This window comes from Camelus dromedarius, chromosome 15 (assembly GCF_036321535.1).
Source record: "Camelus dromedarius isolate mCamDro1 chromosome 15, mCamDro1.pat, whole genome shotgun sequence".
NCBI classification, from domain to species: domain Eukaryota; kingdom Metazoa; phylum Chordata; class Mammalia; order Artiodactyla; family Camelidae; genus Camelus; species Camelus dromedarius.
The window spans coordinates 30,984,801-31,007,105 of NC_087450.1; the positions used below are offsets into that span (position 1 = coordinate 30,984,801).

The 22,305-nt window shown below is 45.4% G+C and overlaps 1 protein-coding gene across 4 annotated transcripts in view; it reads right to left on the bottom strand.

The window, feature by feature from the left end:
* PRKCE (protein kinase C epsilon) overlaps window positions 1-22,305 on the bottom strand; it is a 472,047-nt gene that overhangs the window by 30,005 nt on the left and 419,737 nt on the right. For all 4 annotated transcript variants that reach the window (XM_064494525.1, XM_010997167.3, XM_031466941.2 and 1 more), the window contains one exon: window positions 3,055-3,193. In XM_064494525.1, coding sequence (XP_064350595.1) covers window positions 3,055-3,193 — 139 coding nt within the window. The remainder of the gene's footprint in view (window positions 1-3,054; window positions 3,194-22,305) is intronic.

A 22,305-nucleotide genomic window follows, 5' to 3' on the forward strand; every position in this document is an offset into this window, starting at 1 on the left:
CTCTAGCATTTTTCTGAATCTACCCCGTGACCAGCCCAGTTCCAGCACTCAGGAGACTGGCTGCCATGTGTGCCCACTGAGGGCATCTTCCTGGGTGTGCTTCTTTCTTCCCTGGGCTCCGGGGGCCCTGGTGCTAAGGTAGCCACCCCTCGGCCTCGGGGAGGTGGCACAGCTGAGTTTTGTGCCTCGCCAGTGTGGTGGGGAGGTGGCCTCCAGGTGGCCCTGTGTGGGCTCAGACAGGATGGCGCTTGGGAAACCACAGAGCAGCCCTGCCCACCCTTCCCCAGGCCCCTCCAGAGCCTTACTGTTTTAGGTGGCTTTTTTTTTTAAATAAAATTCCTTTGGGGCTTGGCCCTAATTATCTGCTTCCTAAACGCCTTGTCATGAATGGAGCTGGTGAGAGCAGCAAGGCTCCACACACCATGGGAGGGCACCTGGTGTGGCAGCCAACCCCTTGACAGGTCAGAGCAGGGGTCAAAGAGCCGGCACTGGGCTTGATGATGTCAAGCATCACTCAGGGCTGGCTGCCATTTGCTGGGAAACTGGGGCCTGGTGTGGAGAAAGGAGAGGGGGTGCCATGGGAGTCAGCCAAGGGCATGTGGTGGGAAGAGAAGCCCTGAGGAAGGGCTAATACCTCAGAAGGTGTCTCTGGTTTCGGGGTTAGCCAGGCGCCTCACAACCCTTCCTGTTTGAATACAGGCTTATACTTTCTGAAGCATTTCCATTCTCTTATCTTGTTAGATTCTCCAAATAGCTTGATGAGGTGGGTGGGGCAGGAACTGTTAGTCCCATTTGGGTCAAAAACATTTTGTGACTTGATAGAGGTCACATGGGGGCATTAGAGATCAGGTCTGGCCTGGAATCCCTACTCTCAGGGCTGTGCTTTTCCCACCCCATTGCCTAACTGGACAGCAACAGGTGGCTGTGATGGAGCCACCAGTGACCCCATACTTACTATGGGCCAGGTGCTATGCTAAATGCCTTAGACGCATGATGTCATTCAGTCCTCCCAATGGCCCTTGGTAAAGGGAGCAAGACCCTTATCAGTGGAATCTGCCTACAGTAAGACCAGGGATTGTTTGCCATTTCACGTGGAGTGGCGATGCTGGTACACGTGCAGATGGGAAGGAAGAGTGTCTGGGCCCCACTGTAAACAGAGATCTGAGTTGTTTATTGTAAGTTTCACCAAGAGATTGCCTTTCATGAAAGCTGTGTGGGTGTTTTGTTCATCATAAAGTGAGTGTTTGTCTTGGGCTGGGCCCTCGACTACTACACTGGGCCATCAACCCTTTGACTCTGGCATCAGTTCAGAGGGCCTGGAACCAAGCATTCTGATTTTAAAGAGGAAATGAGGAGGGTGGTGAAAAAGCAGGTCCGATCAAAAGCCCTTGCTTTCAGTGATTTCCTAGGGGAACATACTAGCAGAGAGAGACTGAAATCACTACTCTTCAGATGTTTTAGAAGATAAAGGTTCCAGTGAGAATTTACCTATTACCACCCTCCCTCTACGATTCTCCTCAGGCCTCCTCATGTCTTGTCTGGGTTATGAAAAGACTCAATCGTCCTTCCTTGACTCTCTGCCTTCTGATCTGCATTGTGATTGCCCGTCTTCTTCCTGAGACAAGTCTGATGATGTCTCTCCCTCCACAGGGAAACCCTTAATCATTCCACAGATCCTACACGATACAGGCCACTTTCCTCAGTCCTTTTTCTCAATCTCACTCATTACTAAGAGTGCTAAGAAATCCTCTGTTCTAGCCACACTATCTTCCTTTCCTAAAAAAAGGCCCAGGATGTTCTCATCTCCTGTTCTTTGCTCATGTTGGATGACAAGTTCTTATTCATTTAGTCATTCAACAAACCATTACTAAAAGCCTGATTTGCGTTCTGGAGTCTGGGTGTACCCAGATTATAAACACAGCCCCTGCCTTAGAGAACTCAGAGCCCAGGGATGTTAAACCCCACCTCACCCCACCCCTACTCTGACCCTTCCTGTTGTTTTCGGGAGTGCTCCCCACCCCGTACCACCAAAGGAAATCCTGCTGATTCTCTACAACTCAACTCAACCACACTTCCATCATCTCTGAGGTTACCATCTTGTGTTGTGTACCTCTTGATTCTGCTTACTTGTTTACTTATCTGTCACCTTCTCTAGACATAAAGTTCTTTTAGGAGAGCCATGAATATCTTAGTCTATTCTTTATTCTCACATTGCTTTGTGTCTAGCAGGTGCTCAAACAGTGCTCCCTGGAAAGAAATGACACTTGAATGTGCTAACCCCTACCCACCATGGACAATGCCTGAAGGGGGCTGGTACTTCCTTCTTATCTCACATGTGTCAGAACCCTCCAGACCATTTTATTAAGCTTCTATGACAGACTATGTCTTAAATCTGAATCACATCACACTAAGTATGTCTCAGTCTAGGCAAGACTGACCTGGAGAAATTTGAGGCAAACACTTTAGGATGAATAAAACATCCAAACAACGTTCATGAAAGGCAACCCATTGGCGAGGCTCATAATGAACGTCTCTGATCTCCACTTAAAATGAGGCCCAGTCATTGTCCTCGTCCTGCTGATCTAGTGTGCCGGCTACACAGCATCAGCGCTATACTAGAAATGCAACTAATTCTTGGCTTTACTGTATGCAAATAACTGTAGATAAAGCTAATTGCTGCCTTTATCAATAGCACTCCTTTGTTCTGGTTATTAACAAGTGAAAATAATGATACAACTCAACAGCATCTCTTGGTCTTAGGTTCGTTGGTAGTTTTGGACTGGGCTGAGGGAGGATGTTCAGGGAGGACTTGCCCAGATTTGGGGAATGACCTGTTACTCTCAGTTCACCGTTGTCTCCTCATCACCACCACTTCTTATGCAGAAATCAGTAAGCCTTTTACTTTTCCTTTTCTCCCTCCTCCCTGGAATCCATCCTTGTTTTCCAGAGCCTCCCCCTAGTACTGCTAGATGACCTCGGCATATGGGGATGGACGCAGGCCTCAGGCCTCAGTCCTGACAGTAGGAGGAGGTGGCCCTTTACCCACAGTCTTACCTCGGGAGCGATGTAGTCAGGGGTCCCGCAGAATGTGGTGGTCGTCACGCCGTTCAGAATCCCCTCCTTGCACATCCCAAAGTCGGCCAGCTTGCAATGACCTTCTGCATCGAGAAGGATGTTGTCCAGTTTCAAATCCCTACAAGATGGGCCAGAACCACATGGTTAATGCTTCACTCATCCCAGGATGGTCTTTTTGAGTTGGACAGATGTGCACACCTCAGGGAAATCTGCTACAGGAAAGAAAATCTTTGAAGAAGCTTGAACTGCTGACAATCAACCTCAGACCAGGGCTCTCACCCAAGGGGTCAACCCTCAAAGGTGCCTCCATGAGGGAGGAGCTTCTGGAACCTCAGGAATATCTCAACACAGCTGAGGTTTAAAAGAGGCAGCAGCTATTTACTGAAGCCCTACTAAATGCTGAAATTCATATAACTTTTATCTTGATAGGAGAGAAAGAAGCAACTTACGCCCTTCCCTTCATGAGTTTATGGAGATCAGCTGGAGGGACAAAACTGATACCTATTAGCATCAGTGAATCAGATAAAAACCACGCAAGAATCCAGTGTGACTTTATAGGGCGCTGACTATGTGTACTGCTATGTTTCAGTGGGGGAGACCATTGATGGCTGATGCAGGCAGGGAGGACTTCGAGGAAACAGTGCTCTCAAGAGAAGCTTGGCTAGGTGGTAAGGTTTGGATAGACCATGAAGAGAAAGGGGGAGGGGGAGGGGAAGGCCAACACAGTCAATGCAAAAGGCAGAGAACTGGGTCCCAATAAATGGTGAGGCAAGACAGGCATGTTGAAACCAACCACAAAGAGCCTAAAACACCGGGAAGATGGGTTTGAAATTCAGGCTGAGGGGCTGCAGGCAATGGAAGCCTGGCCTACACCAGCACAAAGTATTTGCAAGATCATTCTCCTAGGGGCAAGCAGGCTGGGTGGGGGAAGGCCCTGGTGGCAGGAAGAGAGAGACACTGGTTGCAATAACCAGGCTCTACAGAGTTGGGTGCTTCTGTGCAGGGAGTGGGGGCCACAGGGGCATGCCGGCCTCAGCCAGTGAAGCTCTTACATGGCCTGTTTGGCAGTTTGGGGTTCCACGTAAGATTGTGTATAAAATCTAAGGCTCGGGATAAGAATTTCCTTACCAAGTATGCACATACCAGACCTGTCCCACAGAAAGACCCAGACTGTTGGATGGAGGTCCTCACCCTGGGTCTCTCTCAGTAGCCACTCTGGCGTGAGGGTGGGGGTCTTGCAAAGAAGGCCGACTCTCCCTGCACCCAGAGCAGTAGTGGCCTTTCTCACAAGCCTGCTGACATCTGGACTTGAACTCCAGCCACCATCAGGAATCCAGGCCTGAGTGCAAAGGTGGGGCCGGAAGCACTCTAGGGCTGGCCTGTCTTGCACCCATGGCCCCATTTCCGTGTACAGCTGGGACTTCTTGACAAAAGAGAAAGCACATAAAATGTGCTGCTCTAAGCAAATACTCAGGAACTACAGAAAGAAGAGTGCGCCTGACCAGCCAAGCCTCTGGGACCAGGGATCCCCAAGTCCCCTCCCTGGCCACCGTGTATGGTCAACATTTGGCTCTGGCTAGGGGAGCAGTGAGATGAATACAACTTGTGGGCAGGCGGTCTGGGTTATAATCATGATTGGGGTGTGATCCTGGTGCAGTCACCTTGCTGGTCTGTAACCTTATCTGTCGGGTTGGGATGGTACAATCCTGATGCTGTGAAGAATTACTGTAATAAGGTGTGTGAGAGCAGCAGGCCTTTAATACCCTTACATCCCCCTCCTTCAAGGGGAAACTGAGAGGGAGCTGGGTGTCTTTGCAGATGTTTGAGCAGGTGAGAGGCTGACCCCTGGGCCCCACTGAGTTACACACTCTCTAGTCTAGAGTTGCCTTTCTAAGACTTACATCCATGCACCACGATCACCATTGCAACATTCACACTACTAGTAACAATAACACGTGGAAAGCGCCTGATGGTCTATAAACCACATCCATGTTCTGAGCAACACTGAGAGTTAGGAAGACTGCCACTGCAGGACAGTGGCAGAAATAAGCACATGGAAGCCGGAAGAAGGTAAGTGACTTCTGCAAGGTGACAGGGGGCTGGTGGGACTGGGACCTGAACCCCACCTTGATCAAGATCCTGCATGCCATTGGTCAAAGCACTCTCTTTTGGAGCCTTGGTTATGTCACAGGAAGGACTTGCTCTCTTGTGTATGAATGGAAGAGACACAGAAGGTTCTAGGCCAGCGTGAATCTTGCCCTTGTTCTGAAAGTTACGACTCAGCATTTCTGGCCCAGCAGGCTCAGCTTCTCCCTCTGCTCGGGGCCCCTACTCAGGGTACAAGAAGGTGGAATGTCTTCTTTCTCCTCACCTCCTGCTTTTCTGCCTGTGCCCCAGCCCAGATGCACACCAGCCCTTGGCTTCCTGGTCCTCCGCTCCCTGGGGAAAGCAGCTGCCCCTGTTGAAGGCCCACGGGGACTACCAGGGCCTAGCACGGACAGCGGCCCCTCTGCTATGGTGAGGGAAGGCACCAGGCCAAAGCCTTCCTTCCTTTCTTCCCTTCTTCCCACCGTCCTGTCACTGAGGCTTGGAATCTTCCTCAGATTCCCCCTCCACTGTCTGGGTGTCTCTAAACTCCAACTCCCCATATGAAACCAAGTCCCAAGGAAGAGTTATTGACTTACATTCCTGTCCTTTGGAACAGAAAAGATTAGCACAGCTTGAATGGCCCCTGAAGGTCAGAAAGGCCACTACTTAAACTTGCCAAGTCTGATAGGTAGAAATTCTCTCTCAGTATATTCCTAAATTTTTCTGTAAGTTTGAGCATTTTTCATATTTTTTTTCTGTATTTTTTTCCTGCAAATTGTTGCCCATTTTCCTTTTGTGGTATTTGTTTTTAAATTGATTTTTAGGAGTTCTTTCTATATTAGGAAATAAACTTTGTGGGGGCTAAGAATTGCAAATATTTGTCCCAGTTTACTCTTTGATTTCTGACATTGTTTATGGTGGTTTTTGCCAGGCCAATCTTATTTACGTTTTATATAATTGATTTGCTGTGTAATTTTATGGTTTTTGTTGTTTAGGTTTTAATTCGAAAGGCTTTATTTGACCCATTTCAAAGTTATAAAAGCATTCTCCCAAGGTTTCTCCCTAATACTTCTGTTTCCCTTTTATAAACATAAGTCTTTGACGTAACTGGAGTCCGTCCTGATAAAAGGTGTGAAGTGTAGATCCAACTTTGTTTCCAGATATCTAATAAGTTGCCTCAATCCCATATGTTGACTAGTTTCATCTTTTCCTCATTGATTGAAATGTCACCCTTATCAAATAATGGTATTAAATGTTCATTATATTTGCATTCATTTCTGTACTCTTCACCCTATAACATTGATCTGTACCACATTTTTAAACTATCATAGGTTTACAATACGTTTTAACAGCCAGTAGATTTGGTGCCCTTTCTTCTTTTTCAAAATTTCCTGGCTACTCTTGCTTGTTTATTTTTCCATATGAACTTTAGAATCATCTGCCTAGTTAAAAAAAAATTCCTAGTGATGTTTTTTATGGGGAACATGTTTCAAGTTATAAATTAACTCAGGGGGAATTGATCCTTTTATGATGTTGAGTCTCTCTATTCAACCACATTGTTTGTCTTTCCATTTGTTCAAGTCTTGTCTGAGTCCTTTAGGAAGATTTTAAAGTTCTTCCCTATAGATCTTGTACATTCTTGTTACATTTCATGGTAGACTGCTGGTTGTCCTGATATTCATTCTCCCTTTCTGCCTTAGTGAGAGAATGTTTTCGTTCAAGTCACGCACACAGTGATGCTGTTTAAAACGAGACTTCAAAGCGTTCCTTAGATAGAGCTGGGTGTGGTTCTGTGACTAAGTTCTGGCCAATCAGCTGCATGGAAGTCTCCTTAAAAGGGAGAGTCTTACCCTTCCTTTTCTTTCCTTCCTCCATCCTGTTGCCTGAATGAGGATGTCTGGAGTCTTAGCCGCCACCTTCGACCACAAAGACAAGGACCACGCCCCTGCAATGCTGCCCACCTCCAGAAGATATTCATAAGAAAAAGAAATAAACTTGGATTTTATTTAAAGCACTGTTATTTGGGGTTAAATGTTAACTGCCACTGAATCCACTTCTAAATAAGCCAAGTTATTATTTTATATTTCAAATTCCTATTGGAAACAGGGTCTTTTCTTCTATTATATCTCCTGTCAGGTTGCATATGGATATATGAGCCATTGATTTCTACCATTATGAGCCCTGCCACTATACTGAGTGACTTTCATTTTTGTAAAGGAGTTTTGCAGTTGACTCCTCATGATTTTCTAAATCATCTAGAGTTAGTGATCCTTTTTACCTTTTCCTTTTCAGTGATTATATTTGTAACCGATGTCTTCTGATTGTGTTGACCAGAACCTTGAGAACAATGGTAAGAGGTGAGCACCTCTGGTAGTCCCTGATTTTAAGGGTGGTCCCCCTCCCAGCATTTCCTCCTCAGGCAGAATACCTTTAACACAGCCCTTGTCTCTTGGCACCTGGATCAAAGGCTACCTTATTGTATTTCTCCACTAGACTGGGGACTTGGGAGAAATTCCACGGAAAGTCTCTTCCTCTACCAGCTGCTGGAAGTCCAAAGGGGCTGTTTGTGGCCTGGAGGGAAGAGGGCAAGGAGCAGGCCATGCGTTCTCCCTCTGGTCCAGAGTTTCTCACCTCTGGCACACTGGAGCTGGACAGACATTTGGGGCTGGATAATTCTTTGTTGTGTTGGGGCTGTGCTGTGCCTCACAGAATATTCAGTAGTATCCCTGGCCTCTGTACGTTAGATACTGTTAGCAAACCCCACCCACCAAGTTCTGACAAGCAAAAATGGCTCTAGATGTTGCCAAACATCTCCTTGCAGGGCCTCTGGTGGACAACTACTTCTCTAAATCTTAAACAGTGATCAAGGTTCCAAGATGGTCTGACCCCGATCATGAAGCTAGAGAGGGATTTGGGAACCATGCTTTGGCTATCAGGGAAGGAAGCATCTGCCTGGGGTGTCCTCTGCCATTTTATCCTGAGAGACAAGAACCCTGCCCATGCCAACCCTGCTGACATCTGATACCATCAACCCACTTTTCTAAATGTATGAGGAAATGGAGGCTCAAAAAAGGTGAGTCCCTTGCCCAGGGTCTCAGGGCTGGTAAGAAGCAGTGCTGAGTTGACTTCACATGGCTGCCCGTGACTACCTTATGCCAAATGTAAGACCTATGAGCTGGAAATCTCCATCTGCTGACTGGACCCAAATTCCTCTGGGCTGGGAAAGGAAGGCTTCATGGTGAGAAGGGGAACACAGGGGCAGAGAGGTCACAGTGGCTGACAGGGAAAGACTGATTTAGAGGCAGGATGGTATGACCAAGGCTCCCTTGGGGTAGGAGCACAGATCTCTTCCAGAAACTCAAAAGACACCAAGAAAGGAAATGCCCTAAAAACATACCTTTTTTTTTTCTCTTTCTCAATTCTATAAAACCTATCTGAGGGGAGGGGAGTCAAGGGAAAGACCTAGCTGTTAGTTTTAGGAAGAAAAAAAAATCTCCTATGACCAACTGCACTACTTTGTTGGGTTGAAGAAAGGGAAAGGGGTCTGTAAGTAAAAGCAGATCTCTAAAGTGAGTTTGCTGTGAGCTGGGGAAGAAGATATAAAGAAGGTCTTTGTATCAGGGACATCCACTGGAGATGGGGTGAGAGCAGCAGAAGGTCAAATTATACTTTTAACAAAAGTATAGTTTTAACATGACAAGGAATCAACTGTTGGTATCTCTAGAAATACGTCCACAACAATTTGATATACAGATTTGGGCTTCTAAGAATTGAAGGCTTCCACCCCGCAAGGTTATCTATGCAGCTAATGGCTTATATAGAAGAAGTTGTAGGTGCCTCTGTGTTGTGATTTGAGATGCTGGGTGGGTCTCTCAACTTCTCTTTTCCTGATAGGCAGTGAGGCCATTCTGAATCTGAATCCTAACTCTGCAACTTTCTAGCTGGATGATATTGGGCTGGTATAAAATATCTTTGGGACTCAGTTTCCTTATCTGTAAAATGGGGATAATACTGCCATGATTGAATGATGTAACCACTGGGAAAGCTCTTGCATGGTGCCAGATACACAGTAGTTACCCCAAGAACTCTGTCCTCTCCATGCATCTCCAATAGTCATTTCTCAAAATACACATGCCCTGTGAGGGCAAGTCACTAGATCCTTTGAATAGTATACTTACTTTGTGAAGTATACTTATTACCTCCTACTGTGTATAAGTCACCGAGATAGACACTGTGGGATGAAAAACAGGAAACACGTGCAACTGGAACATATGAGAGAAAATGACAACTGATGCTTAAATGAGAGAGACAGACAGAGATTGAAACTTTCAGTCTAGCCCAGTGAGAAAAATCAGATTCTGTTCCCCTGGGCCTGGGGAATGGCACCTGATGGGAACACCAAGGGCCCCAGGGGAGGAAAAAAAGGGTGGAGGGTAGAGAGATAGGGAGGAAGGGTTGGGGCTGCATAGGTGTTTCTAATCAGGATTGATGTGACAGCTTCCAGACCCTCAACAAACTTCTCAGCCCTGGGATCACCAGGCTGGGAGTGGACCCGCAGGGTTGCTGTGGTTCGCAGTGGTAACCTGTCCCTAGCTCTGTGGCTATCACACACCTTATCTCTCTCACTCACCACAACAGCCCTGCGCCATGGGTATCATCATCCCAGTTTATAGATAAAGAACTTGGGTGGGCAACAAAGCCAAGCAAGGAGAGTGGGGCCCGCACTTCAGAAGGTGGGTGGAGTCCTGTATTCCGCACACAGGACCCTAGCCGTCTCAGCTGAAAATTCATTCTTTCCCATTTGTAAAATTATAGTTTCCCAATTTGACGCTAGATCGTCCAACTATAAGGGTCAGGAAACTCTTCTTCTCTAAACCACAGAGCATTCAGCCCAGGGTTGGCACCTGTGAGACCCTTCACATGCAAGAAAAAAAGATTTTTTTTTTTTTTTTTTGCCTGACTTGAAAACTCACCTTGAAGAAGGAGACCCATATGCTCCTGTCTCCTTCACCCTGGCTCCATATATATATATATATATTTTTTTGGATGCCCTAACTTCACTAGTATGCTCACCCTACTGGCATGCTAATTTCACAAAGCTCAGGCCTGAGTGCCACAGAAACGAAGGTGAATTCTTCCATTTACTTGAAGATAAGAGATTAGAGGGATTACTTCTCGGGATGCCAAGTATTTGGATTACCAGAGAGCAGGCCCTCGAGGGGAGGTTATGAAGAAACTCTGCTTGTTTTTGGAGAAATAGTGACGACTTGCAAATGACTATGGTTGATCAGATGGGAATACAGGCTCCTCTGTTAGACCCTGCCAAACACCTTCAAAAATCTGACAATCTGTTTAAGAGAAAGACAGTTTGCCCCTTCAGGACAGTCAGGCTCCTCTCGAGATTGTGGCAAATGCTGGTGACTGGCTGTTATCCTTCCTCCCAGCTTTCTCTGTGGCAGCCACCCCTTAACCCCCCAGGAAGGCCACATCACTCAAGTCCCATCCTAGGCCAGATGGGATGGCAAGTAAGAAGCCTAGGAAAGTGTACCTTGTGCCTCTCCATCAAATAGAAAAGCATAATTTGCTCCAGAGCCAAGGTAAACGATTAAAGAATTCTCTACTGTGACACTGATACCTGAGAGTCAATATTTCACTCTGAGCCAGTCTGCAGAGAAATCTTTCTCTAAGTTTTTCATAGGAAAAGCTCAATCATTTAGAACACAATCATAGCCACCATTTTTTTTCCCCAAATGCTTTTGCATGCCAGGCTCAGGGGTAAATCTTTTATATGCATTATGTAATTGCACAAATAGCCTATGAATCTGGTAAGACAACTATTATCTTCCTTGTAAAGATGAGGAAGAAGGGTCTTAGGGGTCATTTTTTCTGGTCTGGAACACACAGGTGGCGAGTGTCTGACACTAACTCCCATGTCCAGAATCACTATGCCATGTTGCTTGTGGAGTTAAAAAAAAAATCCTGTATCCACACTCCTGCTCTTTTGTGGGATTGAGAACACACTTGTTTTTCTTGGGGTGGTGGTTGCTTTTGACTTATGGCAACATGGTTATGAAATGTAACTGATAAGCTAGACACTGCTGTTTTAACCAAACAGATGACCCCTTGTCTGAAGAGAGCAGACTTTCAGCTATCACAATGACAGCTGGAAACCTGAGGTGTGAAACAACATCCCTGTTCATAGCCAAAATAAATAGCTTGGGGCTGCACCTGGGCATTAAGACTTGGATTCACGGCAGAATAACTTATCTGATTGCATGACTCTCCATGACTCTCCAATTACTTTTCTTCTTTAACCCCCAGTGATGAAAGCAAATTCTTATCCTTAAGAGTCATGGATAATATCCTGACATCACTGATGGGAAATAGGCCTTGACTTGTGCCCCCAGTAAGTGGGATGGGCTGCCCTGACCACCATGACATTTATACCTAGTTGCCCCAATTCCTCTCCAGGCCACCAATCAACTTGTGCTTCAAATGCTTATCTGGGGTTTGGTGTATAGACCAGGGCCAAAAACACTGGTTACCTCAAGCAATCTGCTTCCCTGAGCTTTACGGTCCTCAAATATGAGAACCCTTCTTGTCTAAGACCCTGGGAAGCTAAGGCTGCTGAAGCCCAGGAAACTTGAACTTGCACTCCAGGCTGCTGCATACCAAATGCTTCCCTTTCCAGTTTGCAGCAAGCCTTTGCTAGCGGGCATTTTTATACAAAATGTAAATCAAACGGCACTATCCTCCCACTTGCGTTCTTCAGTGGCGCCCCATGCACTTGCTTCCTATCATGGTGCGAGAGACCCTTTGTGGTCTCCACCAGCCTGGCCTTTTTGCCTCCTCCCTCAGCACACCTCCTGACAATCCAAACCTGGGGCCTGTGGGCGGTTCCCAGATGGGTGAGGCTGTCTCCTGACTGCGCATCTTGGCCCCACTGGGAGTGCCTGTCTTCCGCAGTGACCCACGCCATGAGGGCAGGGCCTAGGAATCCCCCCAGTGCCTGAAGCATCCTAGCTTCTCAATACTTGTTGGTCAAATGGATGAAGGAATGAGTGAGTAGAGGCGTGAATTTGTGGATGGTGGCCCCCAGCAGCCAGATGACCTTATTTTCAGATGGAACTACTAAAACATAGTATTAAAAACTAAGGCCAAAACCATCAGAGGCAGCTGAATCTGATGTTGTCTTGCACCTTCCCATCCAATCCCCTGTAATGCTCAGGAAGGACCCTTTGCTGACCCCAGCAGCTTCCGTGGCAGTCAGAGTGGCATCTGAGTGCCCCACTCTGGTCCCAGGATGGCCCTCCTGTCTCATTTGGTGCCACCTTCCCCTCCGTCCAGCCACAGGGGTTTCTGATAGTTCCTCAAGCTCACTGGGCAGTTTCCTGCTTGAGACCTTTGCCACATCACCGTTCCTTCTCCCTGGAAAACAGACTCTGTGTCACTTGGATCTCTGCCTTCAACCCCTTTCCTCAAAGATGCCTCCCTTGGCCACCCTGTCTGAAACAACCCATCACCACCCACCCTGGACCCTTCCTTTATTCGCGGTCACTTTGGTCGTTTCCTTCCCAGCAATGATCACCATTTGTAATTACTTGGCTTGTTTATTTCCTTAAATTTACGGTTTCCCTCACATGAGCTCCATGAGAACAGGGGCTGCATCTTTGTGTTCCCAGTTTGGTCCCCAGAGCCCTGCAAAGTGCCTGGACCTCAATGTTTGTTGAGTGTCTGGATGAGATAATGAGCAAGATCTGTATTAAGCCCATTTCAGTGAGTCTAGTTAATGGCATGACTACAACTACTAATACAACTGCTGCCAACTTGACCCTACTATGGAAGGTTCCACAGTATTTACTGAATCACCACTAAGGGTCTGCTTTGGTGCTAGGCTTTGAGGATACTGAGAGAAGACACAGTCTCTGTACTGAAGGAGGAGTCTGGAGGGAGAGGTGGACCCGAGTCCAGATGGACACCTAGAATGGTAAGTTCTATACCAGAGGGACGAACAGGACACCACCCCTTGTCCTTAGAAGGCAAGGTCTGCCGGTCTTGCCTTTTTTGGGTTCAGCAATTTGCAGCTGGAAATCCAGCCAGCATTCTGTCATCACAGAAAGGGCCACTCCAGCTAAAGGACCAAGAGTAACCCTCTGGAGGTATGCCTGGAGCCTGGTAGAAGTGGACAATGGAACCCTAGGCAGGGTCCATAATTCCAGGACAGGAAGGCCAGAAAACCACTCCTCAAGCTCCTTTGTCAGGACGACAAGTTGCCAAAATAAGTGAGTGTAGGGCTTCCATGTCCAGCCACGTAAGGGGCCATGTGCTGACGAGTGGTCAGCCCCTTGCAGGTCAGCCCAGCCAGATAAAGAGCTGAGGAAACACAAATGTAACTCCAACAAGTTGAGGGGGATGTAGGGGAAGCACGTCTTCCTGCAAAGTGGGGGTCACCCAAGTTACTTGGAGGATATCAGAAGCCTCATTAGAGGCCAGGGAGTTGAAAATGGACTGACCTCTGAAGAGACAGAAAACAGATTTTGTTATTCTTTAAAAAAAAAAAAAGGCTTACATTTGTATTTGTTTAATTTGGCCATGGAAGGTATTTGCTTTGAGACCATGTGGCACTTTTCAGCCGATTGGAGATGTGAAGGCACGTATGTGTGCGCATCTGTGAGTCTGGGGGAGGGGAGGGTGTGTTCATGGACTTGGGTCTAGGGGGACATTTGGGTCCATGAGCATGAGGTGGGTCAAGAAGATTCCTCTTGTTCACCAGTGAGGACACAATCTGATGGCATTTACGAAACAGAATTAAAGCTAAAGACAACCTCCATGGTGGCACCTGATGCATATTTACGGGGAGGTCCAGGGTTTGGAGTGAGGGCAGGGGTCGACCTGTAGTTCAACTCACACCTGCTGAGTCTGAGATGCCTCACAGACAGCTAACTGGACAGACAGACCAGGTGGTGGCCTATGAAGATCTGGGCTGGAGAAATACTGAATGTGGGTGGATTTTACGAGAAGATAGTATAGTGGTAAAACTGTACCGTGAGCAAGTCCAATGACTAATGGGTAGGACTTGCCATGGAATAACCAGAGAGGAGACCCAGGAGCCTGGGTGTCCAGGAAGCCCAAAGAGGAGAGAGAATCTCAACCAAAGAGCCTGGCCAATCACTGCCATGTTGCCAAGGGGTCTCAAGTTCAGTGACTGAGCAGTTTGGAGATCTTTTCATCCAACTGAATCCCATGGAGACAGAGTCACTTGCCTTTGCTTATATTTAATGATATTTTCTCTTTCTGCTTTATGATTCTAATTTTAGAAACTATATTTTTTGAGAAAAGATTTTCCAGATCAATAGAGGTATTAGGTGCCAAGGTTGGCCTGATGAACGGCTTTAGTAAAGAAATGAAAACTTCAGAACTGTCAATCAGAAAAAGAGGAGGGATTTCCAGAATTCCACTCAGGGGAAAAAATAAAGCCACAAACTGTGCAGGTGACACCGGAGACATGTCTTTTCATAAGACAGTCTAGTCTCCATGCAGGAAGAACCCCCTATTCAGAGAAAACCCCCTGGAGTCCTATGTTCTCCAGGAGGCTTCCAGTCTCTAACCAAGAAGGGTCTAGCAGGCCCCCCTCCTCCTCCAGGTGAGTGGGTGTACTGGCGTCTCAGCCCAACACCAGTCCAGTTTCCTGGGCCCCATCTCTACTCCACCAGGCCCACTGCCTCCTGGCTGCCTTCCCTGGCGACTCCCTACCTACTGCTCCATCTGAGGGGGCAACCATACTCTGGGTGTTTCTTTATTTCCTTCCCATTAAAAATCACTCTCCACCAAACTACAAGCCCTTCTGAATTATGTGCAAATCTGCTCAATGTCATTAAACTAAGGTGGGCATTTATCACAATATGCAACTTCCCCTAGAATCCTGTACAGACTGGTCAGAAGACTCTGGAGAGTTAGTGGAGGAGACAGGGCATTGTGCACAGCTTCAGTACCACTTCTCAAATCCTGCCTGGAGGGCGCCTTAGATCCCCTCCAGGGGCCTACTAATGGCCACTGACCCATCCTCATCTCTGAGTCCGGCCTAAGTCAGCTGCTTCCTTTTTTTTTTTTCTTCTTTTTTTAAACCCTAGGACTATTCTTGGAGCAGGATTTGGGTTTTCTAGATGTCATTCAGCTAACATTCAGAGTGCTGTACATCCCCTGACTCTGCTGGCATTCATCAGCTGAATGCATCCTCATAGTAGAGCAGGTTGTTTGGCCATCAGTGTGGATGAAATAGCAATAAGTTACATTCAATGGAGGGAGGTACTTATAAAAAGGTTGGCCCATCTCTGTCTTAGGAAAAAGTGAAACCCAACTTTTGAACAAAGGCTCCTTCAATCATAGTCAAGCTCCTAGAAGTGTACTAAGGGCACGAGGGTACACACACAGAGCAGAGCGGACCCTCAGATTTAGGACTTACAGCTTTACTGTTCTTGAGCTAAACTGACCATCTATGACAAGCAGCAATTTCTACCTGTATAGGGCACATATTTTAATTGTTTTTTTTTTTTTTAACAAAGCCAGTGGGTAAGCCAGCTGGCCAATGAATGAGCCCAACCAAGTGGAGACAGTGATGAGGTCTGGGAGGATACTTCTCAGCCAGAAAGCAAGTGGTTTGACCAAATTAAACACAGGAATGTGCAATCTGTTGGTGATTCAGCTCTATAACTAACTAGTCCTCCAAATATTCTATTCTTAAACAAAGAAATTATGATCTGTGATTTTTTTTAGCAAGTACTGTGGCAAAAAAGAAAACTTCAGTGAAAACTAAAAAGGTGGTTAACATGTGCTGTAGGATATGCCCAGGCAATAGGTAACTCTCAGTGTCTCTATATATGTGCATTTCTATATCACATAAATCATGCTATATACTTTATTGCATGCATACATCAGTATGTAATTATATACGTACTTTATATATATGTAATAAAGTATATAGTATGATTAATATAGAGATAAACATCAAATGACTATATAGAGAGGTACAGGTAGAGAGATGTTGAGAGTTATGTATTACCTGCATATATATATACAGTGAGTTATACAGGCAATAAAGTAGTTAACATGTAATATAAGAATGGACTCAGGCAATGTATAACTCTTAATCTCTACTAATCATACTAGATACTTTATTGTGTGTATAATAAAGTATACATAATAAAGAACATGTATATTATATAGTAGAGTTGACCCTTGAACAATGTTGGAAGTGCACAGGTCCACTTATACACAAAGGTCTTTCAATACATATGTAGTACAATACTGCATATTCTGTAGCTGGTTGAATCTGTGGATGCAGAACTACAAATACAGAGGGTTGACTGTAAACTATACACAGATTCTCCACTGCACGGAGGGTTGATGCCCCTAATCCCTGCCCTGCTCAAGGGCTAACTGTACACATATGTAATAAATAAACAGTATGATTAATGTATATGATATAGATACATGTTGAGTTATGAACTGATTATATACATGCAATAAAGTATATATGTAATGAGCTATCTAGATGATTAATACATGTAAATGTTTTTAGTATAATTATTTGTACATGTGTATTCATATTATATAATTAAAATATGTATATATAGTATAATACATGTATATACAACATGTTTTACATAAAATCAATAGAAGTTTAAGTAACTTAGACTATATTTGGTGTTACTGGTCTCTTCTTAATTTTGCAATTTATTTTTACCTACTGCTTTATGCTAACAGAGATGGAAACAACAATTACTCCTGAAGCCTTCAGAGTACACAAATACAAACTCTGTCTCTTATCAGGCTAAAGAAAAAAATCACTATTTTCATGCCTTAACAACTTCAAATAGAAGTTAAGTAAACAAATGTTAATTTCCTATCTGTTGATAACTGTCAGTTTTTATTGCCAGAGATTCACTGTTAAGATACATCTATATATACTCATAAACATACCTGCTCTTTTTTGAAACATAAATGTTCTAATTTACTGGAAAATCACTACAGGGCACAAGTATAAACTATAAAACAATTAAAATCATAAATCCAAATGGCAGCAATTCTCAGTGAGTCTTACAACATTAAACTAAGCAGTTGCCAATCTGAAAAGCTCTGCCCTGGGCCCTGCAGGTGAGCTGGCTGGAGCTAAGGCGAGAGACAGGCAGAGGCAGCTTCAGATGAGTGGCCTCCAGCAAGAACCCAAGGCTGGCTGGAGTCCCCGTGGGACATTGGGACAGTCAGCCCAGGGGTCAGGAGGTTCCTGAGGCTGCCCACAGGTTTCTAGCCACCTCGTTTCTCTTTCATAGAAAAGACCAATTTATTCATGCATTCAAATATTTGGTGAACAACTAATGTGTGACATGTCCTGTTCTTGGCATGGAGGAAACAAATTCCCTGTCTTTGTGGACCTTACATTCTAACGTGGAAAGAGACAATCAGTTATTAGAATAATAAATAATATATTCAGAAGTAAAAGTGCTATGAACATTTAAGCTGGTATGAACTCTGGTCCATGTTGTTTCTTTTTCATTAAGTGACAAGTATGTACTGAGCAACTTCTAAGAGCCCTGGCCTCTGTGAGATGATTTGCAGGAGACAGAATTTGAAGCCTTGGCTTCTGCCATATGCAAGCGGAACCAGGAGAAAACCTAAGACCACCAAACGCCACCTAAAGTGTTTGGTGCGTACTTACTAGTGCAACTCACGTGGATGATCTATTTCCCACCCAAATTCTCTGTAATGGGACTGCCATCACTCTCATTTTATAGATGTCAAAATGGAGACTTCGAGAGGGTAAATACCTTGCCTAGATGCCCACAGCTAGCGTAGGGGTGGGAACCAAGACTTTTACCTTGCAGTGTGGGCTCCTGACCACATCTGGCATGTGTGTCTAAACTGGGTGGTGGAGACCACAGGCACTGAAGGAGCTCCTGAGAAGCTGTGAGCTCCTGACAGGACGCACAGCTGCTGCACCGTCTGGACTCTCCCCAGGCTCCCGGGCCAGTGCAGGTGAAGGGGGCGGGGGTCAGAAAATCCGGATGGTCTGGTTGTTCTCTGGCCTCACTTAAGGATCACCCACCCAAATTTCCAGGCCAGAAGGCCTTTGGGCATGTGGTCATCCAGCCCTGACTTCTCAATAATGACATTTCATTGGCTTGCCAAACTTATTTTTAATGGTCAACTAGTGATCTAGATTTGGGGCCTTTAGAAAAATGGTTACAGATCAGCAACAAAAGGATTAGGGGACATTCACCAAAACAGGGACTGTCTGTGATGTCACATAGGATTGGTAAGGGCAGAGGCCCGGCCACCTAGCAGGAGATACTCTGCCTCTGACTTATTAACCATATGTGAACACACTGATTGAACCTCACTGAGCCTCAGGCTCCTTATCTGTAAAACGGGGACAACAACACTCATTTCAAAGGCTTACTGTGGTGCTTAAATCAGATAACATGTAAAGAATTCATTATGGTTCCTGGCACAGAATGCTTGGCAAATATTAATCCCAATTTTCCTTCATGACCAATTTCCAAATCTGATCGTTCAAACCACTAGTTTCTTACTCCTCCCTCACCTACCAGGGGAAAAAAAAAGGCTGTCTGCTATGTAAACAGACTTCAATGTCCGCAGGTTTTTGTAGACTGACTACATTATAAGTGACACTGTGAGGGAGCAACACAATGGCAAACCACCACCACCACCACCAGAAGGGGAAATCAGAATGAGGAAATGCAAATAGGAATTGCACAACGCTGGCTGCACCCTTGTTGCTTAGATGTTATCTTTATTTCCCACTGTAGCTGACTTTGTTATGGGTGGATGGGGTGGGTACCTTGGTTGTGAGCTGTAGGACATGGGACACCCAGGCACGGCCACCTTGATACTCCTGTGACTTCTGAGGCCAGGGCACAAAGGTGACGGGCCTGCAAGCCGCCCAAGCCATGGTGTGCTATTGTCATGTCTAAGAGGCAAGCTGTGTCCAGCCTCGCCCATTTTCCCCTTGGTTTTCCAGCTCACCTGCTGTATCTGTGACCTACCTCCATCTCTGCCCAGCAAATTCCTTTTCTGTGCAAGTTAGTCAGAGTTATGCTTACTACTAAGACCCCTGAATAACCACCACGCCGCCAACAATCCCAGGCCGGTCTAAAAACCCCTCACTCATGAAGGCGGCCTGTGACAACAGCTGTTTGTCGTCAAAGGCTTACAAACTTGGAACTACCTCAGGAGCCAGGCCAGTGTACTTTGAGAGTGGAGAGGCCCTGCTGACCACCATACATTTCATAAGTGCCTGTTGTTGACCTATTATGTGCACAGCACTAGCTGGGAACAGAGACCAATACTGAGAAGAGCAGTGAGGACCAGCGATACCTAATGCATTTGCCTCCAGGCTGTCAGACAAGGCCCAGGCAAATAACAGCTACTCAGTGTATGTTGGCATGACCCAGAGCTGAGAGGTGAGGATCAGATGCTGGTTTAGGGCTCTCTCTCTTAAAAAAAAAAAAAAAAGAAAAGAAAAACCTATATAGCTGTTTCTACTCCAGCTTCAAATTAAAACATCAAGTGAATCATAAAACCTGGAGGAGTCATCACGCAGGACACTGTATTAAAAGCAGTCTGAGAATCCAAGGTTTCAGCAACACGGCAAGAAAATATCAGTGACGAATTGTCTCAGGGCAAGGATCAACGAGTTTGAACTGAACAAACCTGAAAGCTAAATAAAGAATTGAAACTGAAGCAGCAGAGCTACTGGGAAGCCCCAGATCTGTAGGCTTTCCGGCCCTGAAGCCTTTTTTTCTCCCTACTTTGCCCTTCAACTCCTAGGCTAAGGGTCAGGAGGCTCAAAATGGCATGAATAGACTCTGGTTTTTAAAGTTCACCACCACCACCCATATTTCAAAGGAGCTAGTCTAGGAGAAGTCCATTAATGCTGGGCCTTAAGAAAACTGTCAATTAGTGAGGAGTGTCTTCACCTCCAGGGCCTTTCCTCACCTCAGCTCTTCTATTCGCAGGGGTGCCCTCGCCCTGGTCCAGGGCTTTTCGGCCTCTGTGCTCCTCCCGGCCTCTGTGCTCCTGCCGCTCTGCCCCCAGCAGCTCCCGCGAGAGCCCGCGAGAGCCCGGGGCAGCAGTGTTCACACCTCCCGCGAGAACTCCAGGGAAGAGGCACGGGAACTCACGTGCGTCAGACTCTCACTGAACACCAGCTTCTGTGGGCAAGACCCAAGGATGCTAAAGAAACAGTTTCCACTGGGGAAAAAGCTTTTAATCTGATATGAAATGGGAAATACAGATTTAAGTCCCAATAAACATCAAATAAAAAGTATAAATATCGAGTGTTCACTTCCAGGCTTTTGCAGAAACTGTCCTTTCTGCCTGTAACACTCTCCCCCACGCCCGCTTCACTGGTCACCTCTCACCACTTCCTGCAAGGAGCTTTCATGAGCTCCCCCAGTTAGGTTCAGTGTTCCTCTTAAGAGGTGCCAAGGCACCTGGATGGACCTCCTCTCTCACAGTACCTGTGACAATGAAATGCGAATGCCTGTTTATTTGCCTGTCTCTCCCACTAGGCACAAACGGAACCAAGAGAACGAGTTCACCACTTTATCCCCACAGGACCCCACACTGTGCCTGGCATGTAGTAGGCACTTAATAAATATCTGACAGCTGACTTCTTAAGAATCAACAGAGGTGCCAAGAGGAGACCCAGAGAGATCTCTGTGGCTGAAGAGGGTCAGCTTCCAGGACAGCAGGCTCTTTGGAACACTTAACTAAAGAAAGATCTATTAAGTCATTTTCTTCTGGAAACTTAAGTGTTGCCTGCACCACAGCTTGGATGCCAGGCTGATAAAATAACACTGCCTGAACCCACTCTACAAGAACCAACCTGTTGGGCTATTAGTGCCCTGGCTTGGCAGCCCCAAATGTAACCATGTTGCTTACATTTGCCCTGCTGTTTGCACAGATTAACTTGCCTTAAACAATTTTTAATCATTTTAAACAGGCACTTCACTTAGATACAATGGAGACACATACAACGTGATTTTGATTCACACTGCATTTTGCTATGGCAGTAATCATATATGGAATTGACTTTGATTTTTACGCTTCTCTAATCCTAATGTGAATTAGGAATGGCTCACTGTCATAGGCTGAAGCATTTGCTTTTCTCAGAGGGTCGTTACTCATGTACCTACTAAGTATCTTTGCACTGTTCTTTTTTTTTTTTTAATGTATATATTTATTGGCATGTGTGAACCTAGGAGAAGGGAATTATTCAAAGACACTAAAAAGTGGAAAAATTCCATCAGTCAATTATATTTGGCTACATGAAGTCAATGACTAATTCATTTCCCTTCTGATGATGCAAAGTAAAACCATATCCAGGCAATTGACACTCCTTCCCCCCACCCCCAGCCCTGCACAGTAAAAGCCAACCTCTGGTCCAATATGCCAACTTCAGAAAAGATTCCTCTGTTCTAGGTAAATTAATTCTCATAAACACAGAACGTTTATTTTTAAATCCAGTCATTGTGACCTAAAATGTTCCCCCAAAGTCACTGTTCTATTCACTTACTGGCTGATTCCAAAAAACTTTCTAGAGGAGCACAGTATATCAGAAACCAAACAATCCTCTTCGTCAACCCTATGATGAGGACTGTGCCAATTTTTCCTTTCTATCAGGGTTTGGATTACTGAATTCTACAGAATGCAGGAACTGTGGTACAGGCCATCAATTCATCTTCCCAAATGCTCTTTCCACAGACATTTTTACTAATATTTAGATAAGTGTATATGCAAATCAATTAAACTCCAATTTTCTAAAGTTTATGTGTGTAAATATGACTAGAGCATGGTGGTGAACAAGAATTTGAGAAATCGCTACAGAGAGAAAGTATTAGGCAATCAGTAGCTAAAGTAGGCAAGCCAAATAATTACCAAAGTGTCTCATTCATGCTCCAGTCAGATAGTCCAAGTGAGACATCCTTTTTTCCAGAAAAGATTTAACTGTGTCTAAGAGGTTCTTTTCAAACTTCACCATATTTACCAATTAAGTGGAGGCTGCTAATGAAGAAATATTTTTAACTACTCAGGACCGCCTGACATTATATAAACATGTAA